Source organism: Euwallacea fornicatus, chromosome 5 (assembly GCF_040115645.1).
Source record: "Euwallacea fornicatus isolate EFF26 chromosome 5, ASM4011564v1, whole genome shotgun sequence".
NCBI lineage: Eukaryota > Metazoa > Arthropoda > Insecta > Coleoptera > Curculionidae > Euwallacea > Euwallacea fornicatus.
Window position 1 is genome coordinate 1,468,868 of NC_089545.1, and position 25,806 is coordinate 1,494,673.

Below are 25,806 nucleotides of genomic sequence, written 5' to 3' on the forward strand. Positions count from 1 at the left end.
TCTTTTCAACATGTGTCAGGTGGCTGCACTGTAAGAACGCATCTAAAATGGCCGCGGTTGCTAGGCAGGCGATGGTGGGTTTAATGTTTTTGTGATGAAAAAGACTCGTTTTTCAAGATTCAGAGCGGAATACCATATCTACGGTCCATTGTTTGAAAGAGAGTGTGTGTGAAATTATTTAAATGCGAAGATTTCGTGGTATATCGCGGGAGGAATCGTCGAAATTGTCTGTTACATCTCCGAGTAGAGAACGTGCTTCATTTGTTTTCTTTGAATTTTTTTATTAAAAATTGACAAAAGCCTGCTAGCTACTAACGTCAGAATTGTGTGACTTGTGGGGTCAAGAGGTGACGTATTTTTAATATCGCGCCTGGGACTGGCAATAAACAATAACCTGTTGAAATTTTGAGTGATTCTTATCCAGGAATATCAATAAAACGTCTCCAGCTATAAACATGAGTACAACTACAGTTAGAACACCAACTTAGACGCTGAACATTTGGCAAGTAAACTAACTCTATGTGCAAGAAGTACTTATCACTCATTGTAACATAACTCAAAAAAAGTTACAAAAGTTGCCATGAACATCAGCACATATTTGTGTCAGGAAGTTTAGTTGAGAAGTTTTAAGTCAAGTGCGGTTAAATCTCGTCTCAGATACATTTTCTGAAGCCAGCAATGTAACAACGAACTGGACGATCAACACACTGGATCGAGTTGGTTCTGGACCAGGGGGTTGCCTCGATGGCGGTGGGACACTTCCCTCCGTCGTCCCACAGCCCCCAGGATTCCCACAACTGCAGTCTGAAACTACTTCAAAGAGAGATGTGGTGGATAGGTAAGTGAAGGTTGCATGAGGTTGAATAATGTAATAACCTCTCAAATAATCCTTTTTTTGAAAATTCAATTACTAAATTTATCATTTTGGCTGAGCTGCTACAGTCTCATGTATAGGCAAAGGTACTATTACATCTTAAAAATGATTGGTTTATAGTGCAAAAAGTATCAATCTTCCAATACTGATTTAGTAGGTATGGCCCTTATATGTTATCAGCTCTCTTTCTGTTTATTATTTCGAATCAAAACATAATGGTTTTAGAGGCATGTGATTTTTAAATTATATTAATATTAAAAATCATATGATTTTTAGGTCATATCTAAGGGTCATTCATTCAAATTTAAAGTAAAGAGATCTCAATACCATTTGTTTGAATTATTTGAGAGAAAAATTTGTAACGCTTTTACTCATACTTTCCCTTCCCATGATATATCTGGGTATTTGCTAAGGTATTCCATAATTTTTTCTGCTAAAGACATAATTTTTGAGATGTAATGATTTTATCGAGAAATACAACAGTGGCCAAATAGGTGTAAGTTCCAAGTAATAAAAAATATTTAAGTAATAAAAATATTCTGAAACACATGTAAATATATACGAGTTTTCTTCAATACTTATTACAAAAACAAAATTTGATTCATTTCTTTAAATCAATATGCAGCACCAAAGAAAGCATCGTAGTTTCTGAAGAGTTGGCAAATTTTATAGTAATATTACTTAAGAGGTGTTATTTACTCTATTATTTGTGATATCTAACTCCAATTAAATGATACCAATGGTCATGTTCTAAGGGTATGCTGAGTTAGTTAGGCTTTAGTACTGCGCTATGTTTACCAATAGAAAACACAAAAAATCATTTAAATAAGTTCAGCAAATTGCTTTCAGTATGAAGCAAAAAGGTTTATTCTGAGATTTACTTAGTTGCTTTAAGGCCGGTGCAAAATAGGTAGGTAGGTACGTGAAAATATAATTTTTTAATGAAATTGTCAGATTAGTCTTAGGGATTGTTGAGAGGGTGATAGGTAGGCCAGCATTTTTTGAAAATTTGAATTGATAACTTCGGAATCAGACAAACCATTAACTTTTTTTTATCAACATTCTAATTTCAATAATGGGGAACTTTTCAGATTAAAGAGAAGAATAGGTGGTTACAGACAACGTCAACAAGACTGCATGCCGCGTTACGACCAGTCCTTCACAGGGCTGTGTGAACAGAACCTGCAGGACACCCTCCACCTCAAGCAGCGCTATTTGGACGCAAAGTCCAAAAGAGTGTCCAAAACCAAGGATAAGAAGGAGGGAATACAAAGCAGCGTGCATGTGGTAAGTGCATTTTTTCTTGTTTTTGTCCTCTATTTTACCATTCAACATTGAAGGTCATAACTAGATCAGGTCAGAATTGATTGATTGTGTCTGTACTGAGTGCTTTTCTTAAATACTAGTAATTATTGAGGCAGATATTTTTAATTGCACATATCCAAGGTCACACCTGTAGGAGGTAATTTGTGGAGGTCATGGAAAGTCCTAGTTTTTTTGGTTCACAGTTACATGATGATGACGTTTAAAAAATATATTATTTTATTCTGTTATTTTCTTTGGATATTCTTTTAATTATCAGAATGTCCCAAATCAAATTTTTATGATGCCGCTAATCAACAATTGTATATTCCATCCTATGAAATAAAAAATGGTATGATGTTATGCAGAGTGTCCCGTTTATAAAACGTAAGTTAGCAAATTAACATGAAATTTATTCAATACCTTGGGCCACTACCACGCGCATTAATAACAACAAGGTAACGTCTTGGTATACTCAAAATTACCCTATTTATAGCATCTTGTAATAAAAGTTGCCGCTGCTCCCTGAGGATGTTCTAAAGAGTCAAATTGCCGTAAGCATACGCCATTAGCGGATTAAGTTGCCTTTGCAGCATGTCCACACGTGCTTTATGGGATTCAAGTCGGGTGATTGTGGTGATCAATTCATAAGAGCTACATTGTTGTCTCTGAACCAACGCGTACTAGTTTGGCTAACATGTGGAGAAGCATTGTCTTGCATATGGAGCAGTTCGGGGGCCAGTAGCATATGCAAAAAGGAGGACAAACAAGTTCGAGCACATGGTGTTGGTACCACACTTGGTTCAGCGTTTGAGGTAAACAGAGCGCGGTTCAATGATACAATATGATACCATCCTATGCCATCGTGGAACCTACTTCATAGTAATGGACTTCCTGAGAATGCTTCTCTGGTTTTAACACTGTCCTATTTCACGCTAAACGCGTAGCCTTCGGGTATCAGGCGAAAACTCAAAGCGAGACTCATCTGTGAATAACACATTGGCTTATTCTTCAATATGAGGATTTGTCAACAATTGTCCTTGTCCTCCAGATTATTTTGGGCAGGGTATATACGAGTATCTGTAGATACATAAGTATATAGATTTAGATGCATTTTATCTGTTTGAAATTCCGTTTTTCTTGTAATATTTAACAAATGAGTTGCATGGTGTTTGTTTGATCACTCGGTACGCCAAATATTATTTATTTTGAATTCCCATTTTGCTTCATGTAACATACCAAGTGGTTGGAAATCGTTAACTATTGCCTAGCAGGAAGCGGAACACTAACTGAAATAGTCAGCGACTCCTTGAAATCATGACGTTCAGCATACTCTCGAGGTGAACTTGTTGCCATGAACTGTTCAATAATAAACTTTTCGCTAGAATTTGTATTATTTGTGCATAAAAAACCTAATCCCGATATTGTTTTAGCATTACAACAATTAGATTAGCCAATTTATTTTTGTACTTGCTTGCTCTCCCGTTTCGTTTAATTATGCATAAATCACGTCTGTTACTCTTTAGCAAAATGATTTTTCAGTGTCTTTTAACCCGACTTCATGGGCAATCCCTATCGTTTTCGTGTCCGATTGCTGGTTGCATTTTGTTACGCACTCTCACACCAATTATTGTGAACCTTCCGATGCGTTTCTTACGTTCCCTGTATCGAATTGACCACGTTACAGTTAGCGACGTTATACAGTAATATCCTAGGAATTTGCATGACGTAAATATTGCTGTGATACAGCACAATAATTGTGTTGCTTTCATTTCGTTTCAGCTGGCGAGCGTGTCACCGTGGCCATTACAAAGCCAAAGACCTTTATCTCCTGCATGGCTAATGTATATTACGGCTCCAGCTACTTCGAGATTTATTAGTTTGAAGCTTTTAAAGCACTTGTCTTGGAAAGACCGTAATTTTAAGAATTCCTCGCAATGTCTCTTGTTGAAAACGGCCATTTTTGAGAAGAGCTACCTTCAGATTTTGTGCAGTCAGACACAGTACTGTTCATTTCGTCATTTCCCTTCCGACGTGACGAAAACAATAGATTTCGTCGAAATTATTTTTCGGTCGGTACTTATGTTATCTGGTCGAATCCTACCTGGTAAATATCTATACTGCCTTGACTACAGGAAGCACTTCCGATGACGAAATTTGTGAATACAAAGCCTTGTTTTAAGGGGCCGGGGTCACTGTAGGTACGTATGCATGCTATAAGCCTTAAAATATACCTCGAGGCCGATGATTTATATGGTTGAGTTTGTAGCAATCGCAACTATGAAGCTATTTCTTTGAAAAGCTGAGGTAGAGGATAGAAACTTCTACCTGTTCACTTGACTTGGGTTCGGCCCTTGTCAAATTAGGCGTTCGGGGGCTTCTGCGAAAACGTATTTTTCTGCGTCAAATAAAGATTTCCACTAAGTAATTACTCTATTTGTGCTAGATTTGGTATATTATCCGTAGGTTAATTTATGCACGGTTTATCTCCGTTGCCAAGGTTTGACGACGCCATTGAATATTAGCGCATGTACGCTTTTGACCGGGATTACATTGGTGCGCTGGATATTATTAAAAATCCATTTATCATCCTCATTATTATGGGATGTATTTGATTTACTTTATCCGGAAAAAGTGTAGATAGTTGACCTACAAGGTCTCATGTTATGTAGGCGGTCCGCTGTTACATAACGAGAAAGGGTGTCGGTTGCGAGTCCAATTCGTCCGATTGCAAAACGGAAGTGGCGTAGGTATCATTCTATTGGCAACTCTGAGATGTTGCAAAGTAATGTTTTAACAGATACAATTTTTCTTGAGATTTCTCGGGCATATTGTTCCCAGCACATATTCTTATCTGTTTTATAACGTAAAACGCTGTTAGTTTATCGACTAATGAATGGGACCCAGTTCCATCAGTTTAATAAGCTTAATTCCATAATTAGCCGTACAGTTGCGCACGATGTAGGTTTGAATCGTGCCAGAAGACATTACCACTAATAGCCATATTCTAGACGATTCGGTCATATCACGATCAATACACTGCGGTGGCCTCGCAAATGTTAATAAAGCCATGTCAAATTGATCCAGCGGAGGCGATCCTGTTTTATGATCCGCTGCAGTACACTGCTTTAAACCTTGCAAACCTATAAAAAGATCTGTATTTGTTTCCATGTCGGTTCCGTGTGATGGAAAATTCCTGCTAAACAAGGCATTAACTGGAGGTTATTGCTGTGGGTTTTTCCATGTGGGAATCCAGAGCATTTTAAGTAGGTTGCGTTTGCCCACACATGTTTCTTCTTTGGGATCACTTCGGTGCGATGCGAAATCCGTAGGTATAAGTCTCGTTCGAGGTTTTGAAATAGAGTTCCAGCTTTTCAACAGGCGATATTTTCTTAATTGTTTTAAAATTGACTTAATTTGCCCGCAATCGCGTTCCTCATTCGAGTTAATAACAGTAATTAGGTATTGTTGCCCGTTATTTGGAACCCAGAAAAGCAACGTCTGATGCATCGTTGTAGGTGAAACTGGGCATTTCTCATAAGAAGTAAAGTAAGTTTTTGGATTTAAAATAAAGCTTCTTCCTTAGCTATCAACCGTGGTCGAACCGGAACGTATAGGGCGGCCCATAGAAACAAGAAAACATTGAAGGAATTGCATATTGTGAAAATCACTGTGCTCTCTCCCATTTCATAAAAATATAGAGAAATGTGTCAAAGTAATAGTTGGGACCAGTTCTACTTGAAGCATGCAATTTCTCTTAGTCGTAGAAAACGACTTAAAAGTTTTCAAATACTGGTGAACATTGAATTTGGAGCACACTATCGACGGATATAAGAGAAAGGTATCGTTTGTCTAGTCTTGTTAAGTAATAAGTAATAAGCATTTAAAGGGAAAGAAGAAAGAAAAGTTTTAGAGTGGAGACTGAAACGCAGTCGCGCGGAAAAAATGCAGAGAACGCAAAACGGTATTATAGTTGCTCTTCAATAGAACTGTATATTAGAACGGTGGTACCGGAGTCGTAGTTGCCGTACTAATTGCCAACCTTCACCGATCGTGATTAGTTATTTATGAAATCACCATTGAATTAATGGCCCAATCACCAGTGTCCCATTTCGAAAGCAAAGCGTTTACAGGATAGATCAAACGTTGGATGGGCGTTTCACTAATCCTTTATGACGACGACTTCTGAATTGTACCGCTGGCTGGGAAAGGTGTAAGGTTTACAGTCAGGGTTCTAAAGATTAAAACAATATTACACATGCATGTGGCACGTGAGCTTGTAAATAAGCGGGCAGGGCCGGATTAGCAACGGTTAGTACCACTTATCCTACTGGGGGGAACGTTTTTTTAATTTATTTTCGCCATGTTCCCCTGAAACTCCTTATTCAATCGCTGTTGTGAGAAACCAGAATTCTATTATTTAAATCGAATTAACGATGGTTTAAACATCAATTTGTTTGGTTCGATATTTTGCATTCGATTTCTCCCCTTCCTCCGTGCCCATTGGCGTTATACAATCTATAAAAATTGCGACAAAAGTTTATGCAAACTTTCATTGGACGCCTACTCCGGTTATCACCAAATAGTCGTATAAAAAACCAATTTTACTATGTAAATGACGTAATTAACGTAAACAGTACTGCACAGCGGTAAAACAACTCGGTCGATTTGTGGCAGAGATCGCGATCCGCGTAGCGGTGCAGGTGGTACCACCTCGTATAGCGGCGCATGGTTGCCACATCTAGCGACTTAATTTAAACTGTGTGTTTCCGCACGTTTATCAGCTGGTACGGTTTCGAATTTTAAAGTAGCGTTTGTAGACGATTATAATTAGACATTGTATTGTCGATTTTTTGAGAAGTACAAATCGTTTGTTTTTGGTAAGCTGGTCGGGACGTCATCGATTTGGTCGATATATGTTTTTCTAGCATTGTTTTCTGTCAGTTCTGCATGGTGATAACTGAAAACGAGTGATCGTGTTGTGCTCAAATGGTACGGTGATAATGCCAGTGATTTTTTTGTAAATTTAACTGACACGAGACTGAATCAAAATGTGACAACAACGGTGTTGCCTTGGTGATATCCCCTTGCCAGAAACTGGATTAGAGTGACGTCAAGGATATGACGTCTGCGAATGGCAACGAGACCAGCGATTTGTCGCAGGTATATTTTTGCAAAACATTTGGGTACTAACCGCATGCGTTACAGATTTTTTTTTTTTTTAATGCCAAGTTGAAATTTCGTGAGAAACACTCGGGCAAAAACGAAAATATTTAGATCAGATATTCCCGATTGGAGTTCTGTGGGTTATTTCAGTAACCATTGCGAACGTTGCTTATTGGAAAATAATATAAACGCGGTTAATAATAGAATGAACTGATTTTTCCTGAAAGTACGTGATGAAGAAATTGCGAATATAAGCACGTCAGTTGCCATTGAGTATGTGTGTCACTAGGCGAAGTGTTTTGTGTTAAAACAACAACATAATAATGTATTGGGATTAAGGCAGAGTTTCATTTTTATGAACACATTATGCATTTTAACTGGTCGAAAAATGTATGATCGCTCTAGGAGACGATTTTAAAATATGAGTTTCAGTCATATATTAAGAGGATATCTAATGCGACTTATTCAAATGATCCGTCAAGTATTAATGTTTATGAATGCAGCGTGAAGAGCGAATTATTAGCACTATTACCAGTTCAATACACTAATACAGACGCTTTTATAAGGCTACGTTGCCAGATGCTTATTTCTTTCTGAAACTGTGACGGACAACCTTTATAAGATATTTGATGTACGGGCAGTTTTTTATGATAACTTCATATCAGCAAAATCCTCACGGAAAATTGCCCGTACCTCCTAAATGCTTTAGCCGAAATCCACAAGCTACAGGGACTTTGAAAAGCCGTTCTGTCTAGAATCGTTTTTTTTTTTCAAAAATATACAGGGTGAAGAAAAATGCACAGCAAAATAATAACATTTTGATCCACCGCGTTTGGTAATTAGTAGACAGCTGAAAATATAATAAGAAACTATTCAATTTTCTGCTACTTACTATGGCTGCATCGCGGGTGCATTAATTTCAAGGCTCTTTTTGTAATGATGTTCATTAGCCAACTTCTAGATTCAATTTGTCGTGTTAAAATCCGTCGCCGTATTTTCGCCATACAAGACAATTAATAAGAAACTTCTCGGTAGCGCATTTCCGTTCACCCTGTATGTCATTGAAAAAAATAGCTTTCGTTCAAATGTGTGCAATCTTAAAATCTACAGAATCTAACACGTCTTAGCCATTGCGGGGTTTCCCAGAAAGTGTGTTTTTAAGATAGCTTGTGCTGCAGAGATTATAGCATATAAATTAAGCAGAAGGAAGACAAAACAATTCCTAAAACTCTATGTTTGCCTGTTGCTTAATGTTGACTTAATGCTCGGCTTATTCAATGTTGTTTACCCAAACCTTCTGTGAATCACCACAGAAGATTGGTCTCTCCCGTGCGAACAACTACATAATGATAAACAGGGTGGTCCAATAGTGCTGCCACGGATAATTACGAGAAAGGTATTAAGTTGGTATTGATTTGGATTTTTTGGGCGAGGTTCCCCCATGATCGAATAGATACAATAACTAGGCACGTACATTTAATATATGAAAGTGGTGAGGATATAGGGTTATTCCGAGTATATAAGAAAACCGAAATAGGCATTCGCATGATTAATAGTTCACTAATACTATTAGACAGTATGGTTAGTCTTGGATTTCGAACAAACATTAATGAAGAACTATAGAACTATAAAACTATAGGAGTTTATGAACATTACGCGGAATGGAGTGAAATATGATATGAGTTAAGTGTTACTGTGCCACATTGGAACATTCGATCGAACATACTTTCATGCTTTTATGCTGGACTTTCATCTTTCTTTTGTCGTAGGTAAAATGACTTTCTGCATCGAAAAATATAAAAAACTAAGCGATGTCCTCTTCAAAAATCAAAAGTTATGGTCACTTCCGGACAAACTGGAGTAGCACAATATACAATTAAGCGCCTTTGAGGGACATTGTTAAAGAGAGCTTAACGGGTGCATAAATGAAAACCGAAACTGATAAGTGCCGCCAACAATGCATTAAAACAATAAACAAACATGTGAAAGGTATTTCGAATGAAATTTTAAAAAATAAATACAAAAACTCACATCACCCTTTTAAATTGCATTTTTTCTATCAATCCCGTTTGATATTCCCATAATTACGCCCCTATTGATCCCCTCAAACTGCCTGATTGCCGCAACACCACAATGGATCTAAATGTTTACAAACACGAACCACCATGGTTCTTCGTTTATTTTAAAGCTGTTCTTGTTTATTCAAATTAATTATTTTGTTATGTAAATGGATAATATACTTAAAGCGACACGTTCGGTAATTGTTTACGAAGCTTTCTAATCCGAAATGTGGTGCAACCGAAAGAGAGGTTGAATGGGTAGTTGCGGTTTATCGTATATGCGCTTAAAAAAGGGAAAAGTCGAAGTTTTGCCTGTAACACAAGATAAAGCGTTTACCCCTCCGGGTTTTAGAATTTTCTTTGTAATTTGCATAATGAAAATACCGAGTTGCAATATTGGTGCAACTGAGAAATTATGTAACAAGCGCGAAGGTGAGAAGCTCAGCGTCGTTATGTTTTCTATGACCTCCACTTGGTTCGCCATATTTTTGTGGGCACCCAGCGTTTGGCACTGCAGTCCGCAACGCTTTGCATAATTATTTTCGTTTGTTAAGGTTAAATTTAATGTGTCTGCTTATATTGATTGACCTGCCATGGAAGATTTATATTGTTTTTGAACCATAGAAGGTCTTTAACTGTAAAAAAATCGAGTGTTTGTTGAGTTTATTTGTTTTCCATTGCAGCAACAGAAATTCCTCAAGAGGTCTGCGGACGAATTGGATTCTGGAAACCCTATCGACAATTTCGAGCCGCCAGTTAAACTTCAATGCACAACACAGCAACATGGAACAAATCAAAACGAGGGGCTGACTAAGTTTTCCGTAAGTTTTTTCGGAAGGTTTTATGAGCCGTGCCTTCATTGATGATTCATGCCTATATGAGAAACGGCGAAAAGTTTGAGGATCTCTTAATCGACTAAAAAAATATATTAATCGAACTATGACGTATGAAACGTGAAGTCCCTGAAGGTCCCGTTGGACTACAGTGAGAAAGCTCGTAAATTATCAACAACTTTGCAGGTATATTTATAGAGATAAATATCGACTCTAGATGTATATCTGTATTGTTGGAATGTTCGAAATAAAATAGCTTACGTCAAACACTTGCGTAATAAATTATTATTTATTCTCAAGTCTGTCGTATTTAAAAACAAGTTCGCTATGTAATCTATTTTCACGTTTTCACCCTTCGTCACGTCGTCACACGTTGTAAAGATTAATTCAATTGAATAACATTGTTCATGCCGCGGTGATCCATTTTTTTAATGGGGCAATTAGGCAACTAGGCAAAAATATAAAAAAAGTATTTGCAATAAAACTTCTTAGGCTAGCACAAGATAATTATGACCTTTTTGGGAAAACATTCGATTGTTATAGTGTTTCTCATTTGTGACAATCGGTAACGGCGACATATTCGTTTTTAACGACCGTGCATGACGTAACTACCGGTAATTTTGGAGTTAAAAAGTAACGCACAGTACGAAAAGTAATTGCTTCCAAACAAAACTCGCGTCGTATTTTCCATCGTATTGATTTTTGGATCGATTTGATATTTCATGGGACTCGAGTTTAGTTATCTATGCATGTCGAACTCAAATAATAAAACAAAAAATAATCCAGCTGCATTTTAATCTTATGAGCCTGCAAATTTCTCTGTTAGGGTTGACAACATTTTACAGTCCGATGGGCTTTACGTGATTTGAGTCTTTTCGCTTCATTATATTTATGGATGATTAAGTATTTTTCTAATGTCTTGAAATTGAACGGTGGCCTAGATGCTGGGCTGTTACGTATCCCCCAATTTTTTTGTGGGTTACGCTGCGTTTTATTAAATTACTGAAAATAGTCCCTAATAAGTTGTTACGTTTTCTTTTAAGAACCCGTATTGCATCGCTTACATTAATTTTTTGTTTTTTTTGATGATTGGAGACATGAATAGTTGAGACACAAATGATGCCAAGGCAACAAAGCTTACTTGTAACAATTCTTTGTTTATAAGATTATTTATGGTGTTTTTAGGTGGAAATTGTGCAGCAGCTAGAGTTTACCACGTCTGCAGCCAATTCTCAACCCCAACAAATTAGCACTAATGTCACCGTTAAGACGCACGCCAATGCCAGCGTCAAGAGTGACATTTCTTCCCCCAAAGCCCCCACCCCCGGTACCCCAGGCCATCCGCAGAAGGCTAATATTGGTCTGGACGTTGGGACGTTGGTTGAATGTGTGAAGCAGGTAAGCGTGTATTTTATAGGATTCGTGAGCTATCCGAAATGTAACATTTGTGGGAACTAGCGCTAAAATCGACGCAATAGTGTCATGTACAAAGGTGTCCGATATCATGAGAGAAACCTATAACAGACATAATATGATAATAGTAGTTCGTAGCTTCTAATGAATAAATGTATTAATATGAAGAACAAAATAATGATTAATCAAACAAATTATGTGAACTTTTTGTTGTGAATATGACTGAGGGAGATGATTAAAATTCGTTAATTAACCTGATGTGATATTCAATTGACGTAAGAAAATGATACCAGTCATACAATGGTGAAATAGGAACTGAAATAAGCTCGTGAAAATGAACCAATTTTTTTACAAAACACGATACTTACGGGTATGGTTGCGTTCTGACGTGATACGACGCATCCGATTATTTCCAACTATAAAGTTTGTGGTGATATGGTCAAAACGCGATTTTTCTAAGCATTAGAAAGACAAGTAAAATCGATAAATGAGCCGACGTAAATCTATAAAGCCAAATTTCTCTCATAATCTCAAGTTTATTGCTTTGCTTGTTGCAAATTTATTACCGTCGTAAGGCACTGACTGCAACGTCATATCCGCGAGAGCATTTCACTCATTTATGAGAATTTTTTTTGGGGTTTCCATCACAGAACAATTTATTTGATAATTTTAAATTTTAATACATGTAATTATCATTTGATAATTTATTGCTTTTATCTTTCCATTATGGACTAAAATGGACACAAATGGTATTTTTAAAGAAAACGTGGACATTTTCAATTGTAACGGGTTTCAAATCTGGGCAAAACAAGTCTATAAAAATAGTAATTGGCCATATCTTAAAAAAGAAACCAATAATTTACGCCTTATATGAAAAATATCGAAACTAAATTCTAAGATCGCTTCCTTATCATTTCCAATTCAAGGTAACAGAATTGATGTCGACTCACGCTATAGCATACTACGAAAAACATGTAGGTGGTGCATAGTTCGCTAAGGTACATTTGGTCACGTTATGGAAAAGTACATTGGGAAAAATTCATAAAACACACAGAATAATTATTTACGTCACAAGTCCAGTACGTGACTTGTTGCATTATGATTTTTTTTTTATTTCTAAAATATCGGTGGTACTGGACAACAGCTAGTGTGTATGTTATTTAATTTGATACTTGCGTCTGATTTACGACATAATGTTTTACGTCAAAGCGAACAATGTTTCTTGAAAATATGGCGAATTCTTTATTTGTCTACATTAGTCACTTTGACGCAGTCAAACGCAATTTGATATTTATCAAAACCCGCCAAGGTCAGATGTATGTGATATATATTTTTATAGGTGTTTCACTATTTACATGCAAAAAAGTGAACATTGCATGATTCAAATTATTTTTAGGTTAAGATTAATGCCTTGCCTGGTTACAGTAAGAGAAAAATATATATTTTGCGCTTTTTTTTAATTTTCGATATAGGCCAAATGTATTGTTGTAATTTTCGCTTGTCGCTAAAATAAATATTTATTACTTTTTTATATTTGATATCTTTATTATTAGATCATTACTGCACTCATTCTTATTCGAAAGTATTTCGAAAATCACAAGTTTGACGCCACGAATATAATAATACGTACTTATGTGTATAGTATCCAGTAATCAAGAAAAGTAGGTAGGTCAGCTGAGCTGGCGATTTATTCTTTTTTTAAGGAATTTGTAGCTTGGATAGATTGGTTATTTTCTATAAAATTTGCTGTAGGGACATATAAACTGCAATAGAGGAAAAGCCGTCAAACGTTAAGGTACATATCGATCCGTCGCGTAGAAATGATTCGATTTGTTTATGGGAAATGGCATTGAAATGCGTAAAATCTCCTATATCTTTCGCGAGTATTTATGTGTTGATATCTGCTCCATCTGCGAAAATCGGGAAAATTGTTGATCAGCCATGCGAACTTAGATGGCTACTTTATCTGTATTGCTTCGGAAAAGATTCCGAGAATGCGGTTTTTTGTTTTGACTAATATCGAGTTTATGGGTTTATTGATTGTGGAGACTTTTTTGCAAGCTCTACCGCTAGGCTTCCATCCGATAATCAACGTTGATATCGGTTGCTAAGTAGATGAATTTATAATTTTTTTGATCACGAATTGAAAGTTTCAATGTGGCGATAAGCAGTAAAGGAGTTGCATTAATTGCCCCGCGCTTAGCTGCCTTAGCTATTTGAAGTACAGAAAAAAAAACACCCGAATGTCTGTGACAAGAATCCGGTGCCCCTCGGTGTTTTGCCAAGTACGGAGCAATCAGGTAGAGATATTAGCACTAAAACCTTAGAGGTGCTTTACAGCATTCGAAGATCTAGCATTTGAGGCAGAGGCGGACACGAGACTTTCTAGTCGGATCAGTATTGTTGCGGAGTTAAAGAATAAGCTGCACGGCAAGGGGAATGAAATATCTGTGCTCGAGGAGAAAAATTCGAATTAAATGGATTGCTTAAAAACCAAAGGGTAACTAGATGAGGTTGATAAATTGAGAAAAGAAATAGTTGAAAGAATACGAACTTTGAAGACGAACACCCAAGTGTAATAATGCGAAATAAGCTTTTATTAGACTCCTGCTGCGGCTTTGAGTGTGGTGATTCGACATTGTGGCGAATGTTGATGCTGGGGTAGAGTTTGCGTGGCTGGGGCTCGATCATTGGTAACTGTTTGGTGGGTGATTATTACGTGAGTGCTATGAACGAGAAAAGGGGTAGAATTTTATCGGCGACTGACCCCAAGGGCTAGGATATTGAGAGGTCACGCAGCCCTATTATTTTGACCTATGACGAATTAAAATTTAAATTATCCCATTCTTTAAAACTTGAAGTTAGCTGTAATGATTTAGTAGGAAACTTGCCCATTTTTAAATTACTTACTAATGTTTATCTATGTGGAAAAATAAGGTATTCCCAGTAACAATTTTTATATCATGATATGCCATGGTTACAACCTTACAAACAATAGAAAATTGGATACGTGTTTCCGATAATGTAAGTACAAAGCGACTTCTCGTTGTTGACTCCCTGTTTTTTTTTTTTCAGGAACCCGATAACGATTTTGCCGACCTGGACCAATGCGCGGCAGCTCTGGAAAAAGACGCCGCTGCAAACGGCGGTGCCGGTTTTGGTGCTTCGTTTCCGGATCTCATGGGGGACGATACAAACGATGAAATAATGTCTTCGGCCGCATTTAAGGATCTCATTTCCGACATCAGCAATTACTCAGATTATCCTGAATTGATGAAAGAGTTTGACTTTGAAGACAAACCTTCAGACACTGCCTCCAATAATGTGGCAAACAATTTGAAAGTTGAGGAGAAACCTGAAGGAGCTCAACAAGCTCAACATAATAGTAATGACGCTACAAAGCCTGTTCCGAGTCCGCATTTGGGCAACCAAACCAACTTTTCCCCCCCGGTGTTCGAGAAGAATCCTACAGCGGCCGTAAATGCCCGTCTTCCATACTCCAACATGGACTTTGCCAAGACAGAACTGAGTCCTGCAGCTCAAACTTTGAAGCAAATGGCCGAACAGCACCAGCACAAGAATCAGATGGGATTGAATTTCAATCCGGGCAATCGCGTTCCAAATGCAAGATCTCCATATTCCGAATTCCAATTCCAGGGAAGCGAGTATAGCAATCCAGGCTCCAATCCAAACTTCCACAAGAACAGTTCCGGATTCCCACAACCGGACATGATCAAACAGGAGATGATTTTCCCGGTATGATTTTATTAATGTTTGAAATTGTAGCGCTCATTGATGTGTTTAGGGAAACGAATTCAACGATATGAAGCGGAAGAACAACCCTGCAGCCGGAGTATATTCTAAGCAGTATTCTCCCTATGGGAGTCCGGGACCTGGCGGCAGTCCAGGTTTTCTACCTTCAGGTAGAGGCAGTTGCCCTCCACCAAATTCTGGGTCTTTCGGGGGCGGAACGCCCCCTCGACCTCCCTCCGGATCTGGTAGTGGCAATGCTCAGGGCCCGGGAGCAGCATCTGTGCAGATTAATCAGGCGCAGCAGCTGAACATCAATCAGCATGGTCCGATTCAGGTGCGTTCATTTTTGTTTGCAGCTTTGAATATAAATTTTTATTGGGAATTTAATCACGGTAACATTACAACAAAGGGAACGGTCGGTTTTAAATAACGAATTAGTTTTAGTTGAATTTTTATACTTTAAAAAACGTAATATGTGGCAACCAATGAAATATTGAGTATGCACATTTCTAAAATACTTGTTCAACTACTTTAAAATCTGGCAATAACTATGAAGAAATTCACTGTCTTAAAATATTTTCTGGCTAACTCTGGAGTACGGAATTTATCAGCGACATTGTCTTAACAACGGTCTCTCCGGTGATTTGTGAGCGGCCATTCGATTTGGATATATTTTACCTTCTCGAATTACAGTAACCAAGGAGAAGCCTCCCCTTACTTTGATTTATTGCAGGTTCGGTTAAAATCGAAAATATTTCAATGTCGCATTTGACTCTTTAGTGAAAATAGTTCACTGTCAGTTCATCAGTTTCATTACATCCGAGGTCCTTGAGACATCGCCAAAAATTAACCACAGCTCTTTTGACGAATTTTTGCGCCATTGACATGATTTTAATTCCAATATTGACGCATTTATAACTAACATGGGTGCTAAAAATAAGCTTACGTTTTTGCCTGGATTTGATCTTAAAAATTATTGTAGGTGCATTATTTTTAGATTTTTAGAGTAGAGGTTTATGTTTACGCGAGTTGTTCTATTAATAATTGAAGAAGTGGTTATTGAGAGATTCATTAATAATGATCCAGCTGCTTATCTTCTTTAGGACAAATAAATAAAGTATTGGCAATTTTATTTGTTATTATTTTGATGAAAATATATAGCCGTATACAGGGTGTCTCTAAAATGACTGTACAAGAGTTGACTACAAATTTCTGAACCAAAAATAAGGCGTTCTAGACAAACTTATATATGTATGTATATCGAATTCTGCTTCATTTTGCAGCTGCAGGGCACTAACGTTCTCAAATGAATATTATTTTTTCTACATAATTTCTAAAGGCTTTTATTGATTTTCACTAATTTTGAAATTAAAAATTCCTACATAAATTAGGGGCGATTTGTTGTAAGCGAGGCTCGTTTTAATGCGTGGAAACAATTTATAATGGCGCGTGGTTTGTAAATAAAAGTTTGTATTTTTTTAATTCCCTGTGTATTTTAATTTGTTCTCTGCCATAAGTTGACTTTATTTTGAAACTTTTGTGTTTCTTGTAAAATTTTCGTCAGGCATCTAATTCTTCGCAAAAAAAATAAATTGAGATACCTTTTTACTTCATAAAAATATTCAATATGAATTCCTGAAGTAAATTTACAAAACCATTCGAGTTTTGAATGAATTTTGACTCGAAGAAGAGACGTATATAGTCAAGACCCGAACCAAAAAAAGAGCATTTATTAATTTTTGAAAAAGTTTTAAAATCTTCGAAACAAGTCAAAGTGCTATATCATTCTTCGGCCACGTGAAAAGATTGTTCTAATTATATCGTTCTCATTGACACAACAAAACTTAACTGTGAACCACAATAAATAACAATCAGGACTCACCCTCGAGCACCAACAGCATGAGCCAGAATCACATAGGAAACCTGCACTTTCACTCACAAAATTACGGTTAAACGCCGCCCACTTTCACTCACTAAGTTATGGATAGTATGGCGTACGCCAAAAGTCTTAAAACAAAAGAAAACCCGATTATCCCGATAATTAGTGCTGAACGCCTTACGAACATCTTATTCACCACCGTCGCTAACATTTGAATGAATCATTTACGAAGTGATATCGGTACGAAAATACACAAAAAATTTACAACCTTCCTTTTGTAAAGATACAGCTCATCGGCCCTAGAAATGATATATAAAACGAAATAAGCGATGTAGCGCATTTAATTCTGACGAGAACGATTTGCATTTTATTCAGATTGTTCGGGTACTAAGGCTTTACCGTATACCCAAATATGACATTGGATGTAGGAGTTCTCTTTCAAAAATCCTATGATCTCAATACTATCGAGAATAATCCGCAACGCTGCAATATTTGATATAATTTCTTTAATTTCTGATAGAGCCCAAGTTTATCGAAAATGTTTTTGATAGGTTTCTGCAGGTCAACATTTGCATCTCAGCGCCGATGTTAAAGGAAATGTTTCCATAGCAGCTCAGCAAGGCATGCAATTTTCGCATGGTCCAAATCCAGGAGAACCGCATGCTCCCCAAGCGAGCGCGGCGAACCCTCAGCACAGCCCTATGGCTTCTGCTCAACATCAAACCGGGCCCATGCCTAATGGTGCTCAGGCATCAATGAATCAGGTTAGCAAGTCAATTCAATGCTATTTCCTGGATAAGGTACATGTATATTTTCGACTTATTTAACGGCACAAGCTATCCTATTTTCAATTAAACGTATTACTATTAAAAACCCGTCAGTTCTAAATTTGATTAAATTATTCTAGAATTCTTCCCAAATGGGAGGTAACCCCATGGGTCCGCAAATGAACGGGTCTCAAATGGGTGGTCAAGGAGGGGGACTCGGGGGAATGCAGAACCCGGGTAGTGCAATGGGTGGTCAATCTGGCATGCAGGGAGCAGGTAATTTATTTTTGATTCTGCTATTTAATTTCCGTCGAAAGAATTATCAATTGAATGTCGATTATTTATGAATGTAACCTTCTGGTCACATGAAACGGATAATTCAAATGTTTAGGGTGATTTCTAAGTCGTACGGCAGGGAATCTATTTACCAAAGACGAAAATGAGGTGCAACAATTCATTTCATAACAAAATTGATCACCGGAATTAAGCGATTACAAAAGCCAAGATTTTTCATAATTCCCAGTTTTTAAAATATTGAACTTTGACCACGTTAAAAATTGAAACGCTTCGTTTCATTCGGCGAGATGTTTATTTGAAGTTTTATTATTGAAATTAGGTGGCTTTCAAGGTGGTCCTGCTGGCATGCAGGGTGGCCCAACAGGGATGCAAAGTGGTTTGGGTGGCATGATGGGCAGTCCTAACATGCCTCATGGAAATGTAATGTCCAGCCATGTAGACTCCTACTCCATGTCCCAGACGCAAACTATAAACTTTACTCAGCAAACGTTAAGAAGAGGCGGTGGCCCTGGAGGTAAACCCTCCCGTCCTAGGGGCGAACGCATGAATCAAGGTTTTGGCATAGGAATGGTTGCGCCGATGGGCGGACCCGGACAAATGGGGCCGGTTTCTACCCCCATGGGCTCTCGTCTCGTGCCCAGTCAAGTGTTGGAGCAACAGAAGATGCAACAGATATTTCGTGCGCAACAGGCGCTGCAACAGCAGCAACAACTTAGACCTCCACCGCCTGAATACAAAGCCAGTGCTGGGTTGGGGCAAGGTATGCAGCCCAGGTATGCAGCTCCCGTACCGCCCAATATGCGGAGATTACCGCATCAGCCCATTCCACCTTCTGGTGAGTTATTAAAAAAAAATCATAATTACGTATAACGGTCATTAAAAAGCTTTATTCTGTCTGCTGCCACCACGACAACCAGCACATTTGCCGGAAATGTTTGTGAAACATTCACGATGTGATTTAACGGTCAATAAGAAAATTTACCAGAAATGTACAATTTTTGTAACACAATTTTCTTTGTATCCAGGTCCCATGATCCGATCTAACATCTATATGTTGCAACAACAACAACAGCAGCAGCAGCAACAGCAACAGATGTCAGGCAGGGCCATGTATGTTCGACAACCAGGGCCAATGGGTGCAATAGACAGTATTCAACAAAATAGTGCTGATTGGCGGCATTTGTTGATGTCGCAGCAACAAAATGCCAATTTTGGAAATATGAGACCTGGTTTTCAAGGAGGTGAGTGTGAAAACACCTTTTCTCAACTTCGACTACAATTTTGACACCAATTTTGGTGCAACTGAGATTATGAATGTCTAGCCTGGTTTTTATTTTAGATGCAAATTTTAACTGAATATTCTATATTACTCGTAGGTGGTTTTAACATGAATATGGCCGGTGGTTCAATGCAACAAATGACGGCTCTACAGCACCAACAACAGCAACTGCGTGTGCAGCAAGCTGGTATGAGTGGGCCGCAGGGAAATATGGGCCACATGATGGGCAGTCAAGGGGGCCCGATGGCTCAAATGAACTCGATGAACCAGGCAATGTTACATATGCAACAGCAGCAACAGTCGTTATTGCAACAGCAACAGCAGCAACAAAATTCTCAAGTAAGTTTAAGGTTTTAGATGTTTAAATTAATGTTTATCCATCTTATGTTTTCCCCCCGTTGCATTGCCATTATTCAAATCTACACATGTGAATTATAGTAGGGGAGGATGCTAAAACATACTATTTTACAACGTTTGTTATATTAGATGTCAATGTCGAGCATCCACATGCAACAGTCCCAAAGCATCTCGGTAAACAACCAATCTCTCCACCAATCTCAACAGCCCTCCAACGGAATGCTCTCAAACGCGTCTTCCAATCCCAACTCGAACAATGGCAGTTTGGCAGCGTTCAATCCTCAGGCTAATGATTTCAACTTCGAGTTCTTGGACAATTTGGGAGGCACAGCGGACACCGCCCAGTTCACCGATCAGGAATTGCTGAATTCTTTCGACACGGACGCGGCATTTACCTTGGATTTTTAAGGTAACTATTACGTAAGTGCGGCAAAATAAGGTCGTAGGGCTGATGCAAAAATTTAGTTGTTTATTACCAAGAAGGTTGAAACCGTCTTCCGAAAATTTCACGGAGGACTTTACTTACATCTCCCGTATTTTATAGAGTGATATTAGGGAATTGTTAGGATGATCGCCAATGTTTCATTTAAATACTTTGTGCGTATTTGTCCTATAAAGTTTCTTAAAACGGTGTCAAAGTAGCGCACTTCTGGCGATTTTTCCTGCATTGACATATTATGAGTATTGAGGACAGTCATGTAATTCTGTGTTTGTTATTATTTTTGTATATAGTTTTATTTTTCTATAAAGTTTATTATTTTTTACGATAAATGTGTTCCGGATTTTAGTTTTACATGCTGTATTGTGTTTTAAAGGCACGTACTATTTTATAAAGATGGAAGACGACTATTGGTTCTTGAATGAAGGGGGCTATTCGAGCGAGACGATTTAAAATTTGTATATCTTTGACAGTTGCAGGTGAGAACCGCTCTGTATTGATATTTGGCTCGAATAAGCAAATAATTTAGGCCCCAAAATTAACGTCAAAATAAACAAAACTTATCAGCAAGCATATTGACGTCACACTGTGGAAGAATCTGCTTTCCATAATATTTGAATCGAACAATTTCTTATATCAACCAGAAACAGTATCAAAAATACAAGTATTAGTCTATTGAAAGTTTGTTCATTAGGAAAACCTGCAATATGGTCTTTATAGTCGATGATTTTTTGCCCTGTACAAAGAATTGAAATGTGATTATACTTTTATTGAGGCTCTCTAGGTACGTTAGGATCACTATGTGTCACGACAAGTTTCTTTAGCAAGGTAAAAACAGACCAAAATTCGTAATTTTTTCCACCCGTGTATTGAAACGTGGAAATGTTTATTGCAATAGAAGAATGAATTTAAACACCAAGAATATTATAAATCGAGTTCCAATTTATTTGTTTTGGTTGTTTGTTTTGCTCCCTTCGAGGAAATTTACCGATTATTCTGCTGGTTTCTGCTAACTTTAAGTGAAGTGTTACGAACATACTTCGCTCAATTAAAGTAACAACAATAAGTTCTACTTTATTTTACCCAGTTTTTTCATTTTATATCTCCGATAATTTTTTAACCTTTTTTTATTTTTAATCGATGATGTAATCATCATTGTGAGCGATGATCATCTGCCATCTAGTGTGGAAATCTTGAATGCCTGATTGATAAAATTCAAATGGTTTCGGAGTAAAATATCCGCAGGGGGCATTTTGGACGTTATTTGAATGTTCAAATTTTTCGTCACATAGAAAGTGTGGTAGCAATCGGAATAAAGGTAAATCCGATGGTTCAAAGTTGGGCGAGCATGGTGGGGCAGTGCGATCTTGCATTATCCTATTGTAGAATAACACGTTTTCTATGGATAATCGCTGGATATTCTTCAATTAAACATTAGTTTACTATATCCAAATGGTCACAGTAGAGTTCGGAATTCACAGTTTATCCAGGTTCCAGCGCTTCGAAATGGACAATTCCGCGAATACCCCCTCAAACAGACCAAACCATATTTTTGGGATTTAAACTTGGTTTCTCAGTACTTTGTGACAATTCAGTTGGAGAGAGCCACTGGCTTTTGCATTTTGGATTGTTATAAATGGCTCATTTTTTGTCCTCAGTGATTAAGCCATCAAAGAAAGCTTCTGTATTGTACCGTTCAAGCAATAAATTGCATGTGGTAGATCGGTCTGCTCTGTTTCCATTTAATAGATTAGTGGGATCCAACACCTGCCCTGCCCACCTTACCAATCTACTTCATCGTTTTTGGATGATCAATCAAGGTTGATTAACAGTAATTGATGGTTCCTCGATTGTTTGACACAGATTTGTTTTGCTTCCTCTCTTAATATGTCATTGTCTCAAGTTGTTCGTCTTCCTGAAGGGTACAAGACGGAAAAATCAAAATTACCAGATCTGAACTTACGAAATCACCTTTAATATTTATGAACTTCTATGGACTAGTATAAATATACCAATCGTTTCTACTAGCAACTGTTTTGTTACTACATTTGTTATGTTCAAAAAGCATACATGTATATGTATACTATTCGCGATAAAATTCCTCGATGCACGTCACAGCCTTCAATGCTACAGCATAGCGTAGCAGTTGTATGCACAATATCTTTTTTGTTTCTAAATAAATACATTGGATGATAATATTGAGAAAAGTGCGTAAGTCAAAATTGCCCAAGGAATACAATCAATCAAATCGCGGCCATAAGCTATAAAATATTAACGGCAACCTCGTAATTTAAGGTGCGGTGTTGCCACCTCGACGATAATAAAATTCAATTTTAACCAATATTTAAAAATTTAATTGCACTATTTATGTGCTAAATTCGTGCTAGTTGTAAAGTAAGATAGAAAACTTCGTAGCATTTTCATCAGAAGGTCGAACTTCCATATTTTAAGCCCGACTTTTATCCTGTCAAGTTTGCAGTCTTGTTCATTGCTTACTGGGTAATTTATGGCGCACATCAGGAGTTTTATCGCGAACGGCATATGTCTTCTCTTCTGGCGCGTTGGTACAGGGTCCCGCATGGGAACTGAAAGAAATATATAAGGCAATTGTAAGAAATAATGACTAAAAAATTATTCTAAACAGGTAAAAATAATACTCGATAAATGCAGTTTTTGCCCGTATATTTATATTTGTTTTGAATTGCTGATTTGAGATGCCCACAATTATAATCTATACATGTATCAATATCCTTTCGTGTGTAGTTCGTGACTATGTCGAAGTTCGTCTCCTTATCTCTTGACTTATGTGGTCCTTCAGCTCGTTAAGTGTACGAGGCTTGTTCCCGTAGACTTCAGGTTTTAAGTATGCCCATAAAAAACCATTTGGGGCCGTAAAGTCGGGCGAACGAGCTGGTCATGCAACGTTTCCGTTTCGGGAAATTAATCATCCTGGACACTGATTTCGTTAAAAATTCGTCTCTATTCGAACGGTATGACTAATTCCCGATCCTGTTGAGACTGAAGTTCGTTGTTTTCAACACTTTTAATTCGGTCGTAAGAAATGTTTGTAGCATTTGCAAATGTCGATCTGAAGAAACTGGTACTACTCGATTGTCCTCCTCCAAGAAATATGGTTCAATTATTCCAAATGGAACAAAGCCGGACCGAACGGTAGCATGTAGAGGTCGTTCATGAAACTGAATAGGGGTTGTTCTTCACACCAGTATCTAAAGTTCTGTTTATTTATAACTGGACAAACTGCAGGGAGCTTCATCCGACACGATCAAATTAATCAACCTGTCTGTTGAATATCCTTATATAAAGTCACTGCAAAGTGCAAGTTTGTTAATAGGATCTTGTGGGTCAAATTGATTAACACTCTGAATTTTGTAAGACTGAAAGGAAAGATCTTCGTGCGTTCGCACCGTACGGGCGGATCCATAAAATAGATTTGAAACACTTCCATTGATATCCCACTCATCAACCTACCTCAAAATAGTGTTTCGCGATGGGATTGCGACTCCTTCTGGACGTGTTAAACGGTACCCGAAATCGTCTTTGAACTGCAATGGCCGATTTTGTTTCAATACGTGCCGGAAGGACAAACCCGCGTTGACTCACAGGTCGTTTTCCGTCGTCACTAAAACTACATTCAATGAGGACTCAACTGTCGTCAGCGGGATGGCTCCGCCGTTTCCTCCGATAAGCGGTGTGCCAAAATGTGTCCGATCTTGCCTTGGGTGCAGCATCTTGTGCTACTAACGCGGAAAAATTATTTTCGCCATTATTTTCCACAATGTTTTCTTCGGCAACATAAAAACATGAAAGTATGTTTATGTGATTAGCTCGCGAAAATTACTTTCCATACTCCTACGAGTGTAAAATATTCATTCAAGATGTCTCGTTTATTCAATAATTGTTGGTCTGTAGTTACCCTGTGTTTATAAAACAAACTGAATTGTAACAACAATTACAAATCCTGATGCATATTTCAGGTTAGTCATCTGATAGTAAAATAATACAATGTATCAAAAGGTCAGTTATACAATTTTCCAGTTTATTCGCGGATTATTACAAGGCCAGTTTCGATCGCATGTACGACTAATGAGCGGTAGGCTGTTGAAGGACACAACCGTCCACTAAAGTCAAAAACATACATATACTGCAAATGAAACTATATCTAAATATGTATAAGTTCCAACATCCTGTGTCGCATTTTATTCATCAATCAGCTCTCTTACCAATTGTCGCAAATTGGCGACGTCTGGTGGTCGCTAAAGGGGCCAAAACCGCACCGAATAAAATTCGACAAACGTCTGTTTAATAAAAAGTATTACAGCGGTTTCTTCAAAGAAATATCTATAAGTATTCTCTTTATGGTAGGTCATATCACAAGTGCAAAACTGTTTAGGGAACATTTAATATTTTATAATACTGTGGGGCAATCGCACTGATCCCTAAGGGAATTTAACTATTATCGCTTGCGTAGTCAATATTAGGTAAACCTTTAAAGAAACGTCATTTAGATTGAGAAGTTTTCAAGTAGCTTGTTTAAACAAAGTGTATCATAGGGAATATGTTAATATATGATATCTAGAAGAGACGTAAACGTGGGTGCATCAAATACTAAGATATCAAAGACACTGTGTGTACTTAGAACTAACCAATGTTGAGGGTGCCCACGTTTATTTCGGAGGAAAATAGGAGATCTCGATTATAATAATAGATTTTAGGGGGTTATGTTACACAAATATATAACCAAACTGTAACGTAGGATAATTTCTTAGGGAATTTTTCCGATGCTCTTGTCTTCTTCCATTCTTTTTCGTCGAGGTTATGATTTCTATTGACCACATTCCATTCATCTCCTCTATATGTTATTGCTATAGAAGCGAAAATTAATTCCATTAAGTTCAGTATTTACAATTGAAAATATTTTTGTAAATATTCCTTTTAAGTCTTTATTTGTATATTTTCCGGTTAGCTGTTGACATATCGTGTAAGTTTCGTGACGGACCACTGTTTTATTTTTATATATCCTAATTTATACGTGTACTTAGGAAAATCAAATTGTTATATTCTAATGATTTTTGCAGACATACAAGAGTTTATATTGTGAGTATATTTACCAATGTTTTGTAAAGTTATTTAGTAATGCGTACTTTGCATTGTAAAATCCTTATCTAAAAACAGTCGACCAAGGTTGGACTGAGTAATGCAGTGCCTGATATTCTGGGGCAGGAAATCTCATATTTACTGTTATTTTTATATGAGGGTTGTACGGTGAAACGTATTATATTACGAAATATATTTCAAACAATATACTTAAGAGTTTATACCACGTTTGTTGTTTTATTTCGCACGGGTTTTTGTCGAGCTTTTTTAGG

At 37.4% G+C, this 25,806-nt stretch overlaps 1 protein-coding gene across 4 annotated transcripts; it reads left to right on the top strand.

The window, feature by feature from the left end:
- On the top strand, positions 1-25,760 carry mam (mastermind). Of its 4 annotated transcripts, XM_066282258.1 has the most exons (13): positions 3-838; positions 1,966-2,161; positions 10,086-10,223; positions 11,421-11,633; positions 14,724-15,404; positions 15,454-15,735; positions 17,832-18,044; positions 18,188-18,323; positions 18,664-18,858; positions 18,910-19,179; positions 19,370-19,585; positions 19,721-19,962; positions 20,110-25,760. In XM_066282258.1, the coding sequence occupies exons 2-13, from the start codon at positions 2,012-2,014 to the stop codon at positions 20,386-20,388; spliced, it is 3,015 nt and encodes a 1,004-aa protein (XP_066138355.1). In that variant the 5' UTR covers positions 3-838; positions 1,966-2,011; the 3' UTR covers positions 20,389-25,760. The 4 variants fall into 4 exon arrangements, with proteins under 4 accessions (XP_066138354.1, XP_066138353.1, XP_066138355.1 ...); XM_066282257.1 differs by having other exon boundaries at positions 1-838; positions 18,676-19,179; XM_066282256.1 differs by having other exon boundaries at positions 2-838; positions 18,664-19,179.
- Positions 25,761-25,806: the final 46 nt, after the last annotated feature.

Excerpts from the sequence above, each read along its gene's own strand:
- mam (XM_066282256.1), top strand. The coding sequence starts at position 2,012 with ATGCCGCGTTACGACCAGTCCTTCACAGGGCTGTGTGAACAGAACCTG. Across the intron at positions 18,324-18,663 it reads ATCTGGCATGCAGGGAGCAG|GTGGCTTTCAAGGTGGTCCT; the intron begins GTAATTTATTTT and ends TATTGAAATTAG. Across the intron at positions 19,586-19,720 it reads GAGACCTGGTTTTCAAGGAG|GTGGTTTTAACATGAATATG; the intron begins GTGAGTGTGAAA and ends TATTACTCGTAG.